This window comes from Mustela putorius, unplaced genomic scaffold (genome assembly GCF_011764305.1).
Source record: "Mustela putorius furo isolate JIRA1106 unplaced genomic scaffold, ASM1176430v1.1 tig00000253_pilon_pilon_pilon, whole genome shotgun sequence".
Lineage (NCBI taxonomy): Eukaryota > Metazoa > Chordata > Mammalia > Carnivora > Mustelidae > Mustela > Mustela putorius.
In genome coordinates, this window is record NW_025421329.1 from 10,150,395 (window position 1) to 10,173,577 (window position 23,183).

General features: G+C 41.2%; 1 protein-coding gene and 1 pseudogene across 2 annotated transcripts in view; both read right to left on the reverse strand.

Moving 5' to 3' along the window:
- NAPB (NSF attachment protein beta) overlaps positions 1–23,183 on the reverse strand; it is a 50,908-nt gene that overhangs the window by 13,941 nt on the left and 13,784 nt on the right. The window contains exons 2-6 of one of the 2 annotated variants that reach the window (XM_004754105.3): positions 14,322–14,401; positions 11,534–11,650; positions 9,186–9,232; positions 8,945–9,022; positions 114–169 (exon numbers count right to left, since the gene is read on the reverse strand). In XM_004754105.3, the coding sequence (XP_004754162.1) occupies positions 114–169; positions 8,945–9,022; positions 9,186–9,232; positions 11,534–11,650; positions 14,322–14,401 (378 nt within the window). Of the gene's footprint in view, positions 1–113; positions 170–8,944; positions 9,023–9,185; positions 9,233–11,533; positions 11,651–14,321; positions 14,402–23,183 lie in introns of those variants that run through there. The other variant, XM_013057046.2, reaches the window with a different exon arrangement.
- Positions 5,419–7,048, reverse strand: LOC101677095 (annotated as a pseudogene).

Genomic DNA, 23,183 nt, shown 5'->3' on the forward strand with positions numbered 1-23,183 from the left:
TACAACACCTTTATTTGGTACAGCCTGATATGCTCACAGAGTATAGTAAAGGTTTGTCTTTTATCGCACGTAACAAAACCAATTTTAATTATATTAAGAAAAACAGCACTTGCCTGTTGGATTCTTCCCCTTTGTAATAATCAGCTGATTGTTCATAATGTGCAATAGCCTGAAAAACACACATGCATTTTATTCAAACTACTCAGAAGAGCTACAATTACACATTAATTTGCAGTGGTATTATTCCTATAGATAATAAACCTATTTCAACAGCACACCTTTCACAGCTGGCCTCCTTTATTTGGGGAAGACAAGAGAGCATGCACATCCAGAAGCCTAGTGACAGAATACTTACCATCCATCAAAATCTCTTCCTCCTTTCCCCCAAAGCAAATGCCCAGCTACATCATTTCCCCAGCCCCCAATGCAATTCCAGGTCATTGTGATCTGTTGTTTCCAACAGAATGTAAAGAGGCATGCTGTGAGCCTCTTCCAGGCTTGGTCTGTCCATCTAACTGTGCACCCTTCTCCAGGTCTCTTCCGCTCCCAAGACCTAGAATGCCAATGAACAAGTCTGGAGTGATAGGGGAAGCCAAAAACTGAAGACAGCAGAACTGCTGTCCACCTGATTCCTAAATTACTACAAAGGGAAGAATATACTTCAACCACCATGTACCCACTGCTGCCAAACCCAAGACAGCTATATTAGAGACATATGAAGAGATCTACAGCTTACTACAGCAGCACAGAATTTCCTCCTTAATACCTTAAGTGTCATCTAGAATAAGGATGTTGCCTTCAATCTAAAATATGTGGTGCTAAATTAACAGTGAAGTGGAGAGGAAACAAATTGCAGGCTGGAAAGTTAGGAACCCTGTGGCATAACATAGAGTGAAATCAAGCATATGACAACTCAGAAGGCAGAACACAAACACATCCCTACTGGAGCCAGAAACTCCAAGGGAAGAAGCTCTATGGCAGCAAAGTTTTGTGAGAGAGAACTCGGGAAAGAATTAGCTTGTTTGTAGGCAATTATAAAAGAATAGGCAAAGTCCAGTGATAGGGCCTCATAAGACTGGAAAGGCCAATGACCTCTATATCCCAAACAGCAAAATGTAAGCTTGAACAACATTTTAAACTAGGTGTCCGACAAACTTTTCTGTAATTGCCCAAATTATAAATATTTTAGGTTTTGTGAGCCAAACGGTCTGTTGCAACAACTTAGCTCTCCTGCAATGCCACAAAAGCAACGTGTCTATGTTCCAAAAACTTTATCTGTAGACAATGAAATTTCGACTTCACATGATTTTTATGTGTCACGAACTGCTTTTTTTCCCAACAGTGATTAAAAAATGCAAAGCCTGTTCTTTTTTTTTTTTTTTAAGATTTTATTTATTCATTTGACAGAGAGAGAGATCACAAGTAGGCAGAGAGGCAGGCAAAGAGAGGCGGGGGGAAGCGGGCTCCCCACTGCGGGACTTGTTCCCAAGACCCTGAGATCATGACCTGAGCCGAAGGCAGAGGCTTAGCCCACTGAGCCACCCAGGTGCCCCGTAAAACCTATTCTTTGTCAGAGAGAAAGCGAACACAGGGAGGCAGAGTAGCAGGCAGAGGCAGAGGGAGAAGTCATCTCCCTGCCAAGGAAAGAGCCCGATGTGGGACTCAATCCCAGGTTACTGGGATCATGACCCGGGCAGAAGGCAGCTGCTTAACTGACTGAGCCACTCAGGTGTCCCTGTAAAACCAATCTTAACTTGTGGGTGTACATAAACAGGTGGTGGGTCTATAGAGCTATGCCTTAAATTTCAAGGTTTTCCCAGTAAGTCCTAAAGAGGAAGCTGGCATTATGCAAACAACAGTCTAGAGGTGTTCCCTTCCCACTAAGCCCATAGCTTCAAGGAAGTACCAAGTAATGACTTAAGAGGGAGGCACAAAGACAAACAACAAACCAAACAGGCTTAGGGAACCATGTTAAAGCTTTGGGTATGGCTCCTCAGAGCTGACTGGAGACAGACTTGGCCATAATGCCTCAGCCCCCACTTTCTGCAGGTACTAGTACAATGACCAAGACCAAAAATGACTTGGTTTATAGAATTTGTTTGCTCTGAGGCCTCGGGCTAAAGGGGTCACAGTCAATATTAGCCAAGTCTGGACTACAAAGCACATTGACAGTGTGTGAAAAACTGACATTTCCGGGATTTTTTTTAAAGATTTTGTTTATTTATTTGATAGAGAGAGCACAAGTAAGCAGAGCAGCAGACAGAGGGGCAGGCAGAAGGAGAGAAGCAGGTTTCCTGCTGAGCAGAGAGCCTGGTGCAGGGCTTGATCCCAGGACCCTGGGTTCATGACCCAAGCTGAAGCCTAACCGAATGAGCCACCCAGGCACCCTGACATTTCTAGGTTTAAACAATTATGGTTTGGGTCTTTTTGGTTAGCCTACCCTAACTAATATGCTCCCCCAATAAATTTTCTGAGTATTATTTATAACAGAGGCAAAATTAGAAACAAGGCATATAATAGACTACTACCCTAAGATTAAGAATAATGATGGGGGGATGCCTGGATGGCTCAGTTGGTTAAGCAGCTGCCTTCGGCTCAGGTCATGATCCCAGCGTCCTGGGATCGAGTCCCACATCGGGCTCCTTGCTCAGAAGGGAGTCTGCTTCTCCCTCTGCCTGCCATTCTGTCTGCCTGTGCTCGCTCTCTCCCCCTCTCTCTCTCTGATAAATAAATTTAAAAAATCTTTAAAAAAAAAAAAAAAGAATAATGATGGGGTGCTTGGGTGGTTCAGTTGATTAAGGGTCCAACTCCTGATAACAGCTCAGGCCTTATCTCAGGGTTGTGAGTTTAAGCCCTGTGTTGGGCTCCACATTGGGTGGTTGGAGCCTCCTGAAAAAAAAAAAAAAGATAATGATAGTATCACTATGGAAATTTCTTCATGAAATATTAAATTAACAAAAATACATGAAAGACACACTGTGGCCCTCTTTTTACAAATACATAAACACATATAGAAAACATCTGGGACAGATTCCTTTTGAGCATTTGTTAGAGCTGTCACATACACATGCCTGTGGGATGATCTGATCAATGCATTTCTTCTCCCACTAAAATGTAAGCTCTGCGAGGGCAGGTTGTATGAGAGTTCCACTCACCATTATGTCCCTGAGCCTAGCATGTCTATCATACAGTAGTGCTCAATAAATAGATGCTAAGTGAATGAAGGCAAGCTGCATTTCAAATGATGGCCCCTAGACCTCCTGGAGGGTGGTGGGGAGTGTCACTACTTATTTCTACAGTTCTTACAACACCAGAACTCAATGAACAGTGTTGGATTGAACTGTCTGTAACTGCTGTTCTGGGGGTAAAAATAAATGGCCAAATGTGGAGAATATGGTTTAACCTAATAGTTCTTCAATAATGATAGTGGTTCATCGAAATGTTATAACTGTAAACTACGGCTAGATTTATCATAGTAAAAAGGAAAACCAAAGCTTGGTTTTTAATAATACTAATTAAAACAATAATCAAACTTTATGATATTCCCAAGTTTTGAAAGAAGCTGTAGTTGAAAGGAAAGCCTTATCTAGTGGCTTAACAGGGAAGTTTCAGAGAAAAGAAGTTGTCACAGCTCATTTTTTTTTGTGGGGGGGGAAGCTTTAAAACAATTTCAGAGGCTGAAATTCAATTTATTCATTCATTCAACAAGTATTTATTCACTCAGTGTTTCGCTTTACTATGTAAGCAAAAACTTGGTTAAGACAGGTCTCCTGGCTTTACAAAGCATGCAGTCAAGTGAAACTAACATTATAAAGTAACACAGAAGGTTCAAAGTGCTGGAGATCATGATGGAGATATTTATGGAGGTCCAAAGGAAATTCATGGTGGGGGGTGATAATTAAGAGGTTCCTGAGGTTTAAGAGTCAGTAACCTATAGCTCATTAAGCCATGTGCCCACATGGCTCTAGCAGTCTAACGTCCAAGCAAGTTTAGTCAATGGTGACAAGAAAAAAACAGGCTAATCAGAAGAGCTACTGTGCCACTGCATGGCAGTCAGCTAAAGCTTTGGCTGGCCAGGGGGTGTCACTGGTTGTCATTAAGTGATTTGGGACTAGAAGTACCACCCTATATCCACTGGGTGCTGCCAGAGTTGGACAGTAAGTACTTGAGGGCATGTGGAACACTCTGCTACATGAATAGCTTCAAGGCTGCTGACCCACTCTGGATAGCAAAGATAGCAGAAAGGCCTGATAGTGAAAAAAAAATGAACAAGAAACCAAAGAACACACTTACAAAGACAGTCAGTACTCACTGACTCCAAAACAAATGATCATGACGCTGCTATATAGGAGCTAAAACTCTGACATATGCTATTTTTCTTTTAGAATGAACAGAAATGCCAATGGTCTGCTGTCCCAGAGAAAGGCATGTAAATGTCCCTGAAAACATCTTAAGATGAACACATGTCCACTGTGGTTCCTATATATACAATTCCTCCAAAGACATGAGAATTTGGAAATATCCTCTCAGTAGGAAACCATCACCTCCATGATTTAGCCTCAAAGACCACAATTTTTATACATAGAGTAAGCACAGGATACCATTTGATGATGATATAGGAGTGTGTGAAAATAATTATAACAAATAATATAATTATAACAAATAATTATAACAAATACAAGTGACGACCTCCCACTTAGTAACTCCCATGTAGCATGGAAAAATCTCCAAGACATACTGTCAAGTGAAAAAAAAAGTAAGTACATATTGATTGCATATTAGTACACAGGATGATATGTATAATCAAATATACACACACAAAATCAATATTATATATTTTCTATAGATAACACAGAAGAAAGCTTTTTAAAGATAAACACCAGAGTGGAAACAGGTGATTACCACCTAAAAGAGGTAACCGACTAGGTTATCAATGAGATTCATGATTAAAGGGATTTTTGTCTTAGTTAAAATGTTTTGAATTTTAAAAACAATCATAAAGTAAAAGCGTATCTCATATAGGGACACCTGGCTGTCTCAGTCATTGGGGCAACTCTTGATCTCAGGGTCCTGAGTTTGAGCCCTAGGTTGGATGTAGAGATTACTTTAAAAAAATCTTAAAAAAAAAAAAAAATTAATATGTATTCAGTTAAAAAGCCAAGATGCAAAACTGTATGGTTAAGCCCATTTGTGTCATGTTAAAGGACACATATTTATAATTTACACTTACATAGGAAACAACTAGAAAGATACACATCAACTCTTAACAGTGGTTACTTCTGGGGTGCCTGGGTAGCTCAGTGGGTTAAGCCTCTGTCTTCAGCTCAGGTCATGGTCTTAGGGTCCTGGGATGGAGCCCCGCTTTGGGTTCTCTGCTCAGCGGGGAGCCTGCTTCCCCCCCCCTCTCTGCCTGCCTCTCTGCCTACTTGTGATCTTTCTCTCTGTCAAATAAATAAAATCTTAAAAAAAAAAATGGTTACTTTTGGGAGGTTGGAATGAGGAAAGGACACTTGTCTTTACATTAAATGCTTTTTATTGTTTGATTTTTTTAGTCTATGAACATGTATGACTTTTATAATACATATGTAAACTCTGTTCATTCCTCACTCTGTAGGGAGAACATCGTAATGGAAAAAACCACATTAACCCATTTTGTGACCCCATCTGATAGTTTTGCTTTAGATGATCCTAAGCCCCATGACTCTGCCACACTGTAACATCGTCCCACATAAATGAACTATGATCCCACACAAGTATTTCCCACTCTGCCCTTCCTGCTTCATTTGGACTAGACACACCCAGATGTGAAGCAGAGTCATAAGAAACCATGAATTGAATGTATCAGGCATCTGACACCTTAGAAAGAATTCCTCAAAGTCAGTTTTCTCCACACAGCTAGTATACATGCGCAGGGCTACAACCTTAATCTTCCATTTACTGTATTTCAAAGGTCCTATAAATCCCATGGCTTCTGTTATCTTCATGAAGGCACCAACCTTCTCCTCCATAGGCTGTGGTGAATATTTGGTAGTAGAAAGCTTATTTGTGGTGTGATACTTCCTACTCCACTAAACATCTATCCCAGGCATCAGTTCTGACCCACCACATTCTAGGGACTGGCTCTTCCGAGGACACTGGAAAGTACCAGACAGAGACCTGCCCTACTATCCCTGTGTAGAAGATACAGGTTCCAATCAGCTGCAAACTGCAACCCACTGGGAAATAGTAATCTGGTTCCTAAGGACTCGCACCAGCAATACCATGTTCCTCTACAACTATTTCTGGATAAGGGGCGGGGGATTCCAGAGTCCCCGTGGCCCCCACCCTTAGCCTATGTTGTCCTTTCACCAGCGGGTGCCTGGCAACAGCCTCACAGGTCATCTTTGGATGTCCACACCTGGTTTAGAATTTTAAAATGTAGTGAAATTTAACAGGCACAAGTAGACCCTTCCCATTAGAAATCTGCTTGCTGTTTCTTACAATTTCAAAGATCATGATAAATATCAAAAGTAGAGCACAGCCACCAATAGCAACACCACACATAACAATAAATACAAAACCAGCTTGTTATCCTGTTATTTAAGTAGCCCACCAAAGGAACTGCAATAATATTCCTTCCTGGGAAATCTGGTAAATGTCACGATGCTGGAAAATATATGAATCCTGAAATGAGAGACAAGACCCTCTAGGACTGTGGTCCTCATCAGTGTCCTAAAGCAAATGCAATTTCTAAGTCACAAGAAGAGTCTACTTTGTAGATAGATTTAAACGGCTTTCAGATGGGATCAATTCTTAGAACATGTACCCCTAGATAGGACCTAACATGAACTTGCCACAGCACACCTACACAGTAACAAACAGTATTAAATCATGTTCTTGAGGGGCTGAAACAGAAATGAATCACAGTTCCTCTGGGTCATTTAATAGCCCATTTAGGGGCGCCTGGGTAGTTCAGCTGTTTAAGCGTCCGGCTCATGGTTTGGGCTCAGGTCATGATCTCATGGGTCATGGAATAAGACTGAGCCCTGAGTCAGGCTCTGCACTCAGTGAGGCATCTGCTTGAAGATTCTGTCTCTCTCCCTCTCCCTTTGCCCCTCCCCCTGCCCTCTCTCTCTCTCACACATACACACACATGCATGTGCACACTCTCTCCTTAAAAGAAATGACTAAATCTTAAGATAATTTTTCTAAAAAGCCCATTTAAAGAGGATTGCTCTGGCAATCCTTACACTGGGGTAGAGGGTCACTATTATTCACAGTATCAAAACCAGTATAATATATACGAAATTACCATTTCGTATCAGGAAGAAATTTCTTATATTGACAACAGTGTCTATCTTCCTAACTTGCTAACATATTACACCTACCCTCTTGATGGTCCCCTAGAATTTTGGTCAACATGCTATTTGTCAGTATAAAGCCCCCTTTCCCTAAGAAAATGCACAGAAGCAGAAGAGGGTGAATCCAAAAGAAGGGGTGATGAGGACCCTATGCCCAGGACTCAGAGCTCAAGCAGGAAAAGAAGGGAAGCCAGTTTGGAGGCTCCATGCAGAGATCCAGGGAAAGCTGACAACAAGGTTGAGTGAGAGGTGCCCAGACGTGGGAGCATGGAGGACACCATCAGAGAAATCGCCTGTAGGCTGGATGTACAGCAAAGGAGAAGGCAAGGATGCCTATGGTTTGGAGGGGAACATCATGGTGGGGTATCAGAATTCTGACTCAGACACACTGGGTTGGAGGTTGATGGTCACAGACAGGAGGGTAGAATCTGAGGTGTAAAGAGATGCGGACTGCAGATGGACTTTCAAGCCACTGGCATACAGATGATCTGTAAAGCTATGATGCTGAGTGCACAGAGAGTACTAAGGGAGCAATGTGGAGCAAAGGAAGACAAGGAGTCAACCCTGGGTGCCCCACACAAGAGGGCGGGGAGAAGAGGAGGCATCATTAGGCACCTGTGCCAGAGGTTGAGAGAAACCCTGAGACAAAAGAGAGGAAGAGGGACACCTGTCTGATGCCACAGCAGGCTCAAGGAGTGCTCTGACTATTCAGATAGGACACAGCTGTACTCCTAAGAGCATGCCTGGTGCTCATCAGCCTGGCAAAAACAACCAATGGATTCCACTACTGTTTGTCCTTCTCAGTCACACCTCCTGTCTTCCTTCTACAGTACTTAAGACAGTGTTACACAAACATCTGTCTCCAGAACTGTGGCAGCCTCTGGAGTCTGACAAATGTCTTCCTCTTGCTGAGGTACCTTGAGCCCTGCCAGCCATCTCCTGTGAGAAGACAGTATGAAACAGGAGGAAGCTGTGTGCTGGGGCCAGCTTTGCCTCAGCTCCGCTGGTTCCAACCTAAGTGGTTCTAGGCAGTGCAGTCCTTCCAAGTCCGAACTCCCACACCCATCAGGGGACCTCTGTGTTATAAAACTGGAAAGCAGTTAAATCCACAGCATGCAAGCAAGAACAGAGCCTGGGAAACAGTGGTGCTCAGTGAGCATTTTCTCCTGCCTCTCTTCTTTTGCTACTATAAATCAGAGCTCAGCAAACCAGACCAGGTGTGGCCAAGCTGGCATTCAGCTTCCTTCCTCCTCCAGGTCAGGGCCTGAATATAAAGGTGTGAAGACGCCTGCAGTCCTAAAGCTTCCTTCACAGGGCCACAGAGGCCTTGGTGACCAAGAGAAAGACTTCTGCTGACACTACCATCCTGACATGAGTCACCCAGAGCAGAGATAACAGGAAGGCCTGGTAAACCTTACCCAGCTCTCAGGGGCCACGTGCTCACCCCAACAGAGGCCCATCTAGTCTTCAGTCTGTCAGGCCACCCACCTTCCATATGAAGCCATCTCAATGGCGCTGTACCACTTAACTCTGGGAGAGAGCTCCCTGAGTCATGTCATCCACCTGCCTCGTACCCAGCTGTAGAGGAACTGTGCCCAGCTTACCTTCTCAATGTCTACCAGTTCGGTCTCATAGATCTCCGCAATGGTGATGTGGTGCTTAGCTGCGATTGTAAACCTTCCCTGGGGTTAAAAAAAAAAAACAAACAAAAATACAGAGGTACGTCCTGCTTTTACCATTTTGAATGTCAATCCCTTTGGGAAGCAAAAAACAACGACAAAAGTACAACTGTAAGCCATCTCCAGGATTCCACCCCATAGCCGCCCAAGCAAGGCAGTGTCTTACCATGTCTGTGTAAATGTCGATGGCTGCATTTAAGCAGTTGATAGCCTCTGAAGCGAAGGCATTTAAGAAAAACAATGAAAAATCCATTCAGTCAAAGAGGGTTCTGGGGAGCCTACCTTCCTGGCTGTTACTAGAATGTTGAAGAGGTTGCATTTGCTGTGGACGGTGGGCAGGTGAGTTAGTAAAAAGCAAGCAGAAATCACACACAAGGCCAGACCCCTCAGTATGGTCAGTTCCCAGCAGGTGTAACTGCAGCTGGCCTGGGACTGGCTCAGTACTCTCAACTTGACAGTGAAGACCCCAGCCAGGGCCAAGACTACATTAAAAAGCAGACAAAACCATGTGGGCTGTCATCAACACTGATCAGCTTTAGTTGGTAAAATATAAATGTAAAAACATTCCTCAAATGATATCATATATATATGTTATATATATATATGTGTACATATATATGTCTTCTAGAATTTATATATATAATTCATATGAATTATATATATATAATATATATGAATTATAGAAGACAGTCCTTCATAAAGAAGATCATTTCAATAGATTTGATTCTTCATGCAGCCAAAATCAAAAGCACTTCGAAATACCTGTTCAAACAACTCAAAGTCAACATTTCATACAACATTAAAAGACGCTAATTTTTGGTTTACCGATATATGCCAAAAGGAAGAAAAAAAAATCTAGTGATACTGCTAATAAATTCTATTCATTTTCTGAAACACTGAGCCAACAAATTTCCTGTCACAAAATGGTGGTCTTTATAAGGCTGACATATGGGGGACAGCTCCAAATTTATTGCTTTTGCTTTAAAGGAGGCAGCAAAGAGAAAAGGCCTGACTGAAGCATTAGAAAGGTGCACAGATTAACAAAATTAAAATTCAACTTCCTCCCACGCTATATTAAGAAATGCGGTTTATTGTATCTTTAAAAATACAGAAAAATAACCTACCCACGATGCCACTCAAACCCACTGCTAGTATTTTGATCCACTTTTCCTTCCAGTGTTTTCTGGATGCATTTCTATGTGCACACCTTTCTTCATAAATTTGAGATCTCAATTCTCATGAGGTTCTTTGGTTACCATGTAGATATTGACGCTCATTGAAGAAGCTCTTAATCCAGGGAATTTATTAATGCCTGCATCATATTCTAGAATACTGATGCATTATAATTTTACCATCCTATCCGTGCTGTTCATTTAGGCCATGTCCAGTTTTTAACATGTGGAAATAGAATGTGATTAATCTCTATACAAAAGCCCTGGAAGCAGCTTCATTCTCAATTATATATTCATAATAAAAGTTGGGATTTCTCTGTTAAAATGCACTGCTAAAAGAGAAAAATGAGGGCGCCTGGGTGGCTCAATGGGTTAAGCCGCTGCCTTCGGCTCAGGTCATGATCTCAGGGTCCTGGGATCGAGTCCCACATCGGGCTCTCTGCTCAGCAGGGAGCCTGTTTCCCTCTCTCTCTCTCTGCCTGCCTCTCCATCTACTTGTGATTTATCTCTGTCAAATAAATAAATAAAATCTTTAAAAAAAAAAAAAAAAAAAAAAAAAAGAGAAAAATGAGACTCCACAGCTACTAGTGCATGTGCTATAGGAAGAAGTTAGTACTTTTAATCACTGAGTTTATACTCTTAACTAGAAAAGAAATAATATCTGCAAAATTTTGCCACTTTATTTTTTATTTATTTTTTTTTTAAAGATTTTATTTATTTATTTGACAGAGAGAAATCACAAGTAGATGGAGAGGCAGGCAGAGAGAGAGAGGGAAGCAGGCTCTCTGCCGAGCAGAGAGCCCGATGCGGGACTCGATCCCAGGACTCTGAGATCATGACCTGAGCCGAAGGCAGCAGCCCAACCCACTGAGCCACCCAGGCGCCCCAAATTTTGCCACTTTAAATATACAAGTTCATTCTTTCTTCAAAACCAGTACTTTGAAAAACATTCCTCAAAAAGTCAGATGAATATTGGGTGAATAAGTTGTTTTTACCTATCAGATATTATAATCTCCCATTAACTGGATCTTAAAATGCACTTATATTTAGGAGTGAGGGACCATTCTTTTTCTTTACTGAGTAATAATATATTCATAAAGTTAAATGGCATTTAAGAAAACAGTGCTGTCAACTAAATAGCCAGGACAAATTGAACATAATTTCTCCTCATAAAACCTCAAAATAATTATGGAAAAATCCCTAAAATTACTAAAATGTCTATCATCCCAAAGCACAAAAATTTATTTTTCCCAGGACTCCAAGGTTGTGCACCATATCCTGTGAGAAAGGTCCCTGACATTGACCCTATGGTTCTAGTCACAGAGATGGAGGTGCATCTTACCTTGAGGGTCTGCCTTCTTGTAAGCATTGCCAGCATCCACAAAGCTGGTGGCAGAATCATGCTTGCTCTGAAGCTGCATATGGAGCTTGGCTGCCTGACAAAATGCATTTCCTGCAGCTGAAGAAGACAGGTCACTACAATTAATCACAGAGGAACAGGTGTTCCCAGGGTGGTCTGTGCTCTTAAGTACTGGACCTACTCCTGGAAAAGTTCCTTGTCACTGAAAAGCAGCATTTCAGTCAAAAGCACATGTAAATGTGGTCAAGTGCAACTCAGATATGTGTAAAGAAACCTGAACCAAGTTGAACAGTGACAAAAGTATCTCTCAGCCCCAGGAAACCTCCAAGTGGCACCTGAGTAACAGGTCTCCATTTAGAACCAGAGCCAGTCCCGTTCAACTCCAGCATATATTAAACACTGACCAGGGCATCAAGCTATAGGTGTTTGAAGAAAGGTAAAACACTGAGGTCAGGAATACTTATTTGCTCATCTTTTTTCTCACAGCGCCCCATGGACTTGGCTGTCATTGTTGAAGAAAGCGCTGATGGAACCTTCTCGGACAAAGTAAGTATCTCAAAGAGTGAAAATTAGGCCCACAATTTCAAAACTCAAAGTTTCTTAAGTTATAACAAAATCTGACTGAACTTCATATGAGGTTTAATATGTTTTTTTCTCCCAGTTAGTGTGAAAACTTGCACATTCCTTGTGGGATGATGGGTGGGTTTGGTTAGGTGCGGTCCGGGTTTCTGCTGGGACAAGACATAATGTGAAAGGTTTACGCACAGAATTTTTTCAAAAAGGTTTTGATCAGGGACTGTAAATTCTGGAGTGGCAGAAAAGAAGGAGGGAAGGAATGCCTAGCCACAGGAGTGACATGAACAAGGAATAAATGCTTGAAGGCAAGAAAAACCTCAGAACAGAGGCCACTGATAAGCCCACGCTACCTGCAGGAGGGATGAACACAGCGGGCAGGGGAGGTGAAGGCTGAAAATGCTATGGGGACAATTCTGGAAGGCTTTAATGCCTTAATGCCAGCATGAGGAACCTGGACAAGGATGAGCCCCCAGTGTCATGAAGTTCTTGGCTCAGAGAGAACCACCACAGACTGGGAAGCACAAAGCCTGTGGGGTCACAGCTCAGTGAGGTCTGGAATAGGGAAGTCAGCACTTATAGGAATAGATGGGAAAGAGATCCCTTCACTAGAAAAAACATGATGACGAACATCAGAAGACCTTTTGGTACTTAAAAAAAATATTGTTAGTCATTTCAAAAATCATGACAGACACCAAAAAAACCCATTGCTGGTATTAAGAAATAAAGCATTCAATTCCACAAAGCTTTGGCTATCATCCCTTATTCTGACTCCTCTTCCAGAGGTAACCACACAGTTCCTACTCAGGCTTCTGGACTTCCACCTGAGGGAAAAGAAAAGAATCAGTACGGACTCCCGATCCAGCCTGCCCTGGCTCAACTCTGGCTCTAGCCAGAGAAAAAGAGTGCCCAGGTAGTGTTGAAAATCTGAGACATCAGTCTGAGCAATCAGAGAGGAAGTGGCCCCCCACTGAGTGAGACTGGGGAACCCTTGCCCACCATGCTTTAACCCTTAAACTGGTGAATCATGGGGTTGGCGGTCCCACAGGAGGGGCTGCCAGGGGAGTAGGCAAGCACATGTGGCAGCAGCTAACTGAATGGCAGCTCTGATGGGCTCCGCCTCAGTAGAGTACAGTAATAGCTTGGGCCTCCCAAGTAAAATGCTTCTAACAGATTGGCTCCTGTTATGCATACAATGGCCAATCTCATCAGTACATGCAAATCATTCCTTGGATTATACCTTTATATGATACAAAAGATACAAATGGTGAGACAATGCTCTTTTCTCCTCTACAGTTTTCAATATATTATAATTCAGGTGTAAGTACATTTTGAAAACATAACATATCCTTTTAACCTAAAACTGAATCGATAAGTGAATTTTACTCAGAAAGGACCATTCATTCAGATTCTTATATTTCTATAGTAATTTCTTCACTGAAATGCTTTTAAAGTGTCAGCCTTAATGGGTAAATCAACACAGTTACACCCTAAGCTTATACAATATTATAGTCCATTATATCTCAATAAAGCTAGGGGAAAAAAGCAGATGGGGAAAAGATTTGTGTAGAGGGCAACATCCCTACTTTAGATCATGTAGCAGGTGCAAGCCAGGACTACAGACCCAGTCCCTGTTCTAGCTGAAGGCTGGCTCCATTTTCATTACAGAAAGATCCTATCACAGAGACATAACAAGCCCCTTTTTTATAGTAGGGGACAAGTTTGATTCTCAAATCACTGTTAGAAAGAGTCATCTTTTCTCAGACCAATAAAATAATTCCACTATTTTGGAATTGATTTTGTTACATGTAATTTCACTGGATAGAAAGCATTATGTTAAAAAGTAACAATAAATCTGTTGGAGTTTATAGAAGTAACACTCTTACTGTCACATTTCTCAATGTAACCTCAATCAGCTACCACAGAGCTCCTCCCACAGTAAGAAATTCTCAACCAATGTTTAGGTAAAAAAACAAACAAGCAAAAAAAACAGGCTTTGTTCACTTAGATCAAGGTTCTTTTCTTCCAGGCCATGGTGGCCACACCAGTTATTCCAGCAAGCACACCTGTCTCAGCCAGGGAGGTGAGACAGGAGGAATGCAGACAGCTATTTCTTCCTTCAAGATGATTTTAAAGTTACCTGCCTGAAAAGCAAAAACAAACAAACAAACAAAAAAACAAAAAAATGTATACATACCACTCCAATTTTTAGCCATCTTGAACATATTTGCAGCTCTGGTATACATTTCACAAGCCTCTTCTATTTTTGTGTTTCCTCTGAGAAAAATTTAAAAATGAGGTTAAGTTTTCCTACAGCAACCATCCACATCTCTAACTCTCCCTCCCTCAAATAATAAGCATTTAATGAGCATTTACTATGCGCCAGACAAGTAAAGAATCTTAGCTGCTTGCTCAAAGGGTACACACTTATTATTCCTGTCTTCTAAATGAGGAAACTGAGGCATACAAAAGTAAAGCAAATACCCCAAGGATGCCACAGAACTGAGACTCAAATACAGAGTCTCAGACTGAGTCTTAGACTGAGACTCAAATACAGACTCATCTCAGAGCCAGAGGTCTTTTTTTTTTTTTTAAGATTTTATTTATTTATTTGACAGACGGAGATCACAAGTAGGCAGAGAAGCAGGCAGAGAGAGAGGAGGAAGCAGGGTCCCCGCTGAGCAGACAGCCCTATGTGGGGCTCCATGAGACCATGACCTGAGAGCCAAAGGCAGAAGCTTTAACCCACTGAGCCACCCAGGCGCCCTAGAACCAGAGTTTTTTTTTTTTTTTTTTAATTTTTTTACAAACATATATTTTTATCCCCAGGGGTACAGGTCTGTGAATCGCCAGGTTTACACACTTCACAGCACTCACCAAAGCACATAACCTCCCCAATGTCCATAACTCCACCCCCCCTTCTCCCAACCCCCATCCCTCCAGCAACCCTCAGTTTGTTTTGTGAGATTAAGAGTCACTTATGGTTTGTCTCCCTCCCAATCCCATCTTGTTTCATTGATTCTTCTCCTACCCACTTAAGCCCCCATGTTGCATCACCACTTCCTCATATCAGGGAGATCATATGATAGTTGTCTTTCTCTGCTTCACTTATTTCGCTAAGCATGATACGCTCTAGAGCCAGAGTTTTTAATCAGAGTTTTCCATGTATAGAAATTGAAGTTTTAGGTCAATTGGAGAAATAAGAAGTACAATATATATTTTTTAAAGATTTTATTTATTTATTTGACAGAGAGAGAGAGATCACAAGTAGGCAGAGAGGCAGGCAGAGAGTGGGAAGCAGGCTCCCTGCTGAGCAGAGAGCCCTATGTGGGGCTCGATCTCAGGACCCTGAGATCATGACCTGAGCCGAAGGCAGAGGCTTAACCCACTGAGCCACCCAGGCGCCCCAAGAAGTACAATCTTTGCATAAGATTAAAATTTGAAGATTAAAGACATTTTTTACCCTGTTTTTTAAGAGTTTAGCACTATGTTTATCCAGACTTTAAAAACAAACAAATGAAAAAAAACAAAAACAAAAGCCTGAAGCCATGCTTTTTGACTGCAACATTATCACCTCTGGCAGGAGACAAGCTGTTCTCCATCATGGAAGGGCCTCAGTGTCCAGACCATCAACCCATGTGGAAATGCATTTTATAACATCCTGAGAAAAATTTAAAAACTGCTGCTTGAATACATACTGTTATGGAAAGTTCTCCACTAGGCAGCTGATTCTACTGAGGGACAGCTTTAGCTGTCAGACATGTCCTCTTACACAAAGGCAAAAATAATCCTCTGTAACATGCACCAGAGTTTTCTAATTCAGCCTTTGTTCTTCCTAAGCTAAACGAAGACCCTTTTATAAATGATGTTTCTCTACCTTGTCGATCTATACTATAAACATAAATAACCAAAGAATGAAGATAAAACACCATATGCAGTGAAGAATTCAGAGTGGTTTAAGGACACAAGGACTAAGAGAAAGGGGAGATCAAGGTTGACCCTTGGAGAGTGGGCACAATATGAACAACAGTGAGCACATATGCATATATCAGAAACTCAAAGAGAGTCTGAGCTCTAGCAGAGGGACATAGACAATTCTGTGTCAGTATACCTCCGGTGCAGTACACTGACTCCAGTGTGACTCACACCTTAGGCGGTAACTACTTCTCTGGGCCTCAAGTTTTTGCATGTGTAAACAGTAGATAGCAGAATATCTACTTGTGGGTCATTATAAAGATCAATGGAAATAATCCATATATAGTGGCCGCTGCAGGGCTTAACCCAGAGTCCGTACTCAATCAAGATGATTATTATAATTATGTGCAGGTACTAAGGCATAAAGACTTTTGGGCATATTTGTACAAATAAGGAACATGCCTGTCTGCTAAGGAAGGGACTTATATCTGGAATGTGTAATGAACTCTTACAACTCAATAAAAAAAGAAATGACTTAATAATTTAAAAAAAAATAGGCAAAGGATCTGATTAGACATTTCCTCAAAGAAGATACACAAACAGCCAATAAGCACATGAAAAGTTATTCAACATCATTAGTAATCAGGGAAATGCAAATCAAAACCACAAATGATATCCCATTTCACACCTGTTAGGATGGCTAGAATCAAAAGACAGATAATAACAAATGTTAGGGAGGATGTAAAGAAATTGTAACCCTCCTATACTGTTGGTACAAATGTAAAATGCTGCAGCCACATTTAGTTAGTTGCTCAAATCATACTTCCGAGGAAGTTTTTTTTTTCTTTTTTTAAAATTTATTTGACAGAGATCACAAGTAGGCAGAGAGGCAGGCAGAGAGAGAGGAAGGAAAGCAGGCTCCCTGCTGAGCAGAGAGCCGGATGGGGCTCGATCCCAGGACCCTGGGATCATGCCCTGGGTCAAAAGCAGAGGCTTTAACCCACTGAGCCACCCAGGCGCCCCAGTTGCTCAAAAGGTTAAACGTAGAGTTACTATATGACCCAGTGGTACACACCCAAGAGAAATGAAAAGACTATGCCCATACAAAAACTTGTATACAAACATTCACCCTAGCATTATTCATAACTGCCCAAAAGTGGGAACAACCTAAATGTCCATCAACTGATGAGAAGATAAAAAAAAACGTGGTATATGCACACAATGGAATATTGGACAATAAAAAGAAATGAAGTACTCTAAAGCTCTAATGAGGATAAGCCTTGAGAGCATTATGTTAAATGAAAGAAGCCATGAGCATATTATAAGATATCATTTCAGAGTAAGCAAATCTATAGAGAAAGAAAACAGATTAGTGGGTTGCCTAGAGTGTGGGAGAAAAATGGGCAGGAGCACGGAGAGTAGAGTTTCTTTTGGTGGCAATGAGAATGTTCTAAAATTGGATTATGATGGATGCACAGCTTTGTGACTATGGTAAAAACTATTGAACTGGACACTTTAAATGGATGAATTATACAGTACTTATTATATATAAAGCTGTACCACTCTCTTCCTCACCCCACACACAAAAAAAGAAAAAAAAAAAAAACAACCTTTTGGGGCTATGTCACACAGTGAATGACAGGATGGCGACAAGCCACACCAAAAATATATTGTCAGAATTAGCAAAGCTTTCTTTCAATCACATCCTTATATATTAAAACAACAATAAAACAATTAGCTAATTACCCCAATGGAAAATTCCTAAGTTTTTTATCTTAGCCATCCATAATTCCCTGGAGCAAGCAAAGGCTTACCACTTTCTTGTCTTATTTTTCTAAAGTGTACCAGGAATCTTACACTGTAATTATAGTTCAATCATTCTTATTAAAGGTTTCCAAATAAAACTAGCTTAATTAAAATGTACTTTACCCTATTATTTTTGGAGACAGATTCAGCTAGGAATAATAGAACGCCTACATTATGCTAGGTTTTATGCTGGATAGTTCCACATGTGTTATGTCATTTCCATCATTATTACAACCACAGTGAAAGATGCTAAATCCATTTGACAGAAGAGAAAATTCTATCTGCAGATGCCTGGCTCAGATCATGATCTAGGGGTCTTGGGATTGAGCCCTGGTTTTAGGATTGAGCCCCTCGTCAGGCTCCCTGCTTAGTGGGGAGCCTGCTTCTCCTTCTTATTCTGCTTGTGCTCTCTCTCAAATAACTAAATAAAACTAAAAAAAGAAAAAACAAAACAGTATATGGAGGTCAATGGCTCACCCAAGTTCATCCAGTCAAGGTCAGTGGTGGCGCTGAACCTGATGTCATGTTCAGTGATCATTATAAAAATAATGAATATATTTTTATAAAAACTAAAACACTCCCCTCTCCTAAAATAGAATCTTGAGAAGTATACTCATTTTATAAGCACTAGAAAAACTCACTTGTCATAAACAAAACATAACTTTAACAACTTATGAAGAAATGTACTTCTGAAATCATTCCAAATGCCTACTGTGTTCTATTCATGTGAAAGTTAATGTTTCTGAATTTTAAGGCCAGATACTCAGAACTTATGTTCATATAATTCAAATGGTTATTATTCAAAGCCTCCATAAGTGAGGTATAAGATCCTTGAAAAGAGAATTAAGTTCTAAGAGGGAATCTACATTATAAAGTGATATAAATATAAGTACAGGGCACTAAACTGACATTAAGAGAAGCTAAACTGAGCCATACTTAACTATTTGGGGAGATTATGCTACCAGACGTTTGAAGAAAACGCCTTCTGCACTACAAAAGGAAACTGACCAGCCTAAGAACCACCACTGCCACCACCATCACCTCCATCACCATCACCACTGCCACCACCATCACTATCCCACCCATGCAGCCTCAGTTGACTCCACCAACTCTCGATTCCAGGGGCAAGGCGGACTCCCTTCCCTTCTTGACACTGCTTATTCAGGAGACACTCACTGAGATCAGTGTCAGAAAACACTAAGAAAAAAAAAAATGTTCTCACCCATGAAGAGATCAGAATACCGAGGAAAAAATATTTAACTTCAGTGCTTGGAAAAGATCTGAGTGCCCATCCCACCTCCCATGTTCCACTGAAGAAACATGGTGAGAGCCCCAACATGTCCCACCAGGAGCCAGTGAACCACAGAGCTGTACCTTGAGCCCAGCCTGCAAGTCCCTCCTTCTCTTCACAATCCCACCCTGTCTGTTCCGATTCAGATGCTGGGGGGCACGGGGAGGAGAATCCAGCCTAGGAAACTACAGCCCATTATTTCAATGAACTCCCATAACATCTAAACGCAGATCAGTTATTGATTTTTTAAAAACAAATTAATCCTCAAATAATCTAAAGTCTTGATTTTTCCTCATCCTGAATAAGAACTATTTTTGGAGTACTACAAAACACTGGCAATCATAGTACATGCTCTTCTAGGACTGTGGGTGAGAAGAGGGGGACGTTAAAGTAGCATGATGGGGACTAACAGCACCCACAATGAGATGTACCCAAAAGAAAAGGAGGCAACTGCTGAGGGAGAAGCAAAGTTGCTTCTAAAATCACAGAGTAGCAGAGAAGAAATATAAAAAATGACACTGATAGTGCTGTTTCGGTGTGAAAGCAGAACTAGAGACAAAATTCAACTCTATTATAATCGAAGTATCCTGAATGGATGTCAAACTACATCAGAGGACTGCAAACAGGGATAACTTTTCCGAATGCCTGGGACCCGTGGGAGAAGACCTCACCAACCAGGACAGCTCCTTACTTTCACTATCTTTGAGTAACATTACTTTAGCCCTTAGGCTGACCCTAGGGACAGAAACCAGAACAGGGCCTGGCACACAGGTCTCAGTAACAATGCTGACCATTCAGGATCTGCGTGGAAGAAATTACCCACATTACATTTTTTGGGAAGTTTTCCCATTTATCATCCAAACTGAAAAGCAAACACAAAAAGTATCCAGAAAGGAGAGAAAAATTCAAACTCTGTTTAAAATATCTCCATTAACAGAAATGCTATTTCCCTACTCACAACACTTTTGACACCAAACATGTGGGTTTTCCACATCTAATTCTCCAGTTCTCTGCAGGCACCAACTAGGTGTCTTACAATTCAATTCAACTGTGACACTACCCAGAGTCAATGCAAACCCAACATGATAAGGGGCCAGTCCCACAAGACTGCCCCTACTTCAGACAACATTCTCAAGTAATGGGTCCTCAAGGTACTCACATCTCTAACTTGGCTAAAAATGAGTTCCCACAACCCCCTCCTCAAATATGATTAATTTTCAAGAACTCACAGAACTCAGGAAAACATTTTCTTAAGATCACAAACGATGTAACTCAGAAACAGCTAATGGAAGAGATGCACAGGGCAAGGTATATTGGAAGGAGTACAAGGAGCATCTATACCCTCTCCAGGGGCACCACCTCCCAATACCTCCATATGTTCACCATCCCAGAAGCTCTCTGAACCCACCATTTAAGGTTCTGGGAAGATTCTTCACTACATAGGCATGACTAATTAAATCACTGACCACTGGTGATCAATTCAATCCCCAACCCTTCTTCTCTCCTGGGAAGGTTTGGGGGTGGGGCTGAAAGTTCCAACCCTCTAACTATATGGTTGGCTCCTCTGAGGACCAGCCCTCATTCTGAAGCCACCTAGGGCCCCAACAACAGTCACCTCATTAGCAAAAACTTTAGTAATGTTGAAAGGGGTTTATTATGATACAGAAGATCCTTCTCTCACTCTTATCACTGAGGATCCCACAAGTGCTTTACAAGTTCTGTGCCAGGAACCAAGGATGAAGAAAAAATATACATTTCTTATTACATCACAACATCACAGCCACTAGAGCACTAGAACTAGGGAAATGCAAGGAAAACGTGGCTAGAGGTGGTGGCCTCCAGAAGAACTGGCTTCTGGGAGAGGCAGAGGCAGCTCCATGGAAGCTTGGTAGTGAAAGGAAAGAAAACCAGTGATAGAAATAAACTAAGAGTCCTGTGAAACAAAGGAGTATCACAGTACCAAGAGTCACACCACACCCCTAGCACTCCTCCCTAACACTTTTCAATAAAAAAAAAAAAAGGGGGGGGGAGGAGTCAAGATGGCAGAGAAGTAGCAGGCCGAGACTACTTCAGCTAGCCGGAGATCAGCTAGATAGCTTATCTAAAGACTGCAAACACCTGAAAATCCATCGGCAGATCGAAGAGAAGAAGAACAGCAATTCTGGAAACAGAAAACAACCACTTTCTGAAAGGTGTTTTCTTTTTTTTTTAAATTCTTTTCTTTTTTTTTTTTTTTCTTTCTTCCTTTTTGAACCTCTTTTTATCCCCTTTCTCCCCCCTCACGATTTGGGATCTCCTCTAATTTGGTTAAAGCATTTTTTCCTGGGGTTGTTGCCACCCTTTTAGTATTTTACTTGCCCCCTCATATACTCTTCTCTGGACAAAATGACAAGACGGAAAAATTCAACACAAAAAAAAGAACAAGAGGCAGTACCGAAGGCTAGGGACCTAATCAATACAGACATTGGTAATGTGTCAGATCTAGACTTCAGCATGACAATTCTCAAGGTTCTAGCCGGGCTCGAAAAAGGCATGGAAGATATTAGAGAAACCCTCTCGAGAGATATAAAAGCCCTTTCTGGAGAAATAAAAGAACTAAAATCTAACCAAGTTGAAATCAAAAAAGCTATTAATGAGGTGCAATCAAAAATGGAGGCTCTCACTGCTAGGATAAATGAGGCAGAAGAAAGAATTAGTGATATAGAAGACCAAATGACAGAGAATAAAGAAGCTGAGCAAAAGAGGGACAAACAGATACTGGACCACGAGGGGAGAATTCGAGAGATAAGTGACACCATAAGACGAAACAACATTAGAATAATTGGGATTCCAGAAGAAGAAGAAAGAGAGAGGGGAGCAGAAGGTATACTAGAGAGAATTATTGGGGAGAATTTCCCAATATGGCAAAGGGAACGAGCATCAAAATTCAGGAGGTTCAGAGAACACCCCTCAAAATCAATAAGAATAGGCCCACACCCCGTCACCTAATAGTAAAATTTACAAGTCTCAGTGACAAAGAGAAAATCCTGAAAGCAGCCCGGGAAAAGAAGTCTGTAACATACAATGGTAAAAATACTAGATTGGCAGCTGACTTATCCACAGAGACCTGGCAGGCCAGAAAGAGCTGGCATGATATTTTCAGAGCACTAAATGAGAAAAACATGCAGCCCAGAATACTATATCCAGCTAGGCTATCATTGAAAATAGAAGGAGAGATTAAAAGCTTTCAGGACAAACAACAACTGAAAGAATTTGCAAACACCAAACCAGCTCTACAGGAAATCTTGAAAGGGTCCTCTAAGCAAAGAGAGAGCCTACAAGTGGTAGATCAGAAAGGAACAGAGACCATATACAGTAACAGTCACCTTACAGGCAATACAATGGCACTAAATTCATATCTCTCAATAGTTACCCTGAATGTTAATGGGCTAAATGCCCCTGTCAAAAGACACAGGGTATCAGAATGGATAAAAAAACAAAACCCATCTATATGTTGCCTCCAAGAAACTCATTTTAAACCCGAAGACACCTCCAGATTTAAAGTGAGGGGGTGGAAAAGAATTTACCATGCTAATGGACATCAGAAGAAAGCAGGAGTGGCAATCCTTATATCAGATCAATTAGATTTTAAGCCAAAGACTATAATAAGAGATGAGGAAGGACACTATATCATACTCAAAGGGTCTGTCCAACAAGAAGATTTAACAATTTTAAATATCTATGCCCCCAACGTGGGAGCAGCCAACTATATAAACCAATTAATAACAAAATCAAAGAAACACATCAACAATAATACAATAATAGTAGGGTACTTTAACACTCCCCTCACTGAAATGGACAGATCATCCAAGCAAAAGATCAGCAAGGAAATAAAGGCCTTAAACCACACACTGGACCAGATGGACATTACAGATATATTCAGAACATTTCATCCCAAAGCAACAGAATACACATTCTTCTCTAGTGCACATGGAACATTCTCCAGAATAGATCACATCCTGGGTCCTAAATCAGGACTCAACCGGTATCAAAAGATTGGGATCATTC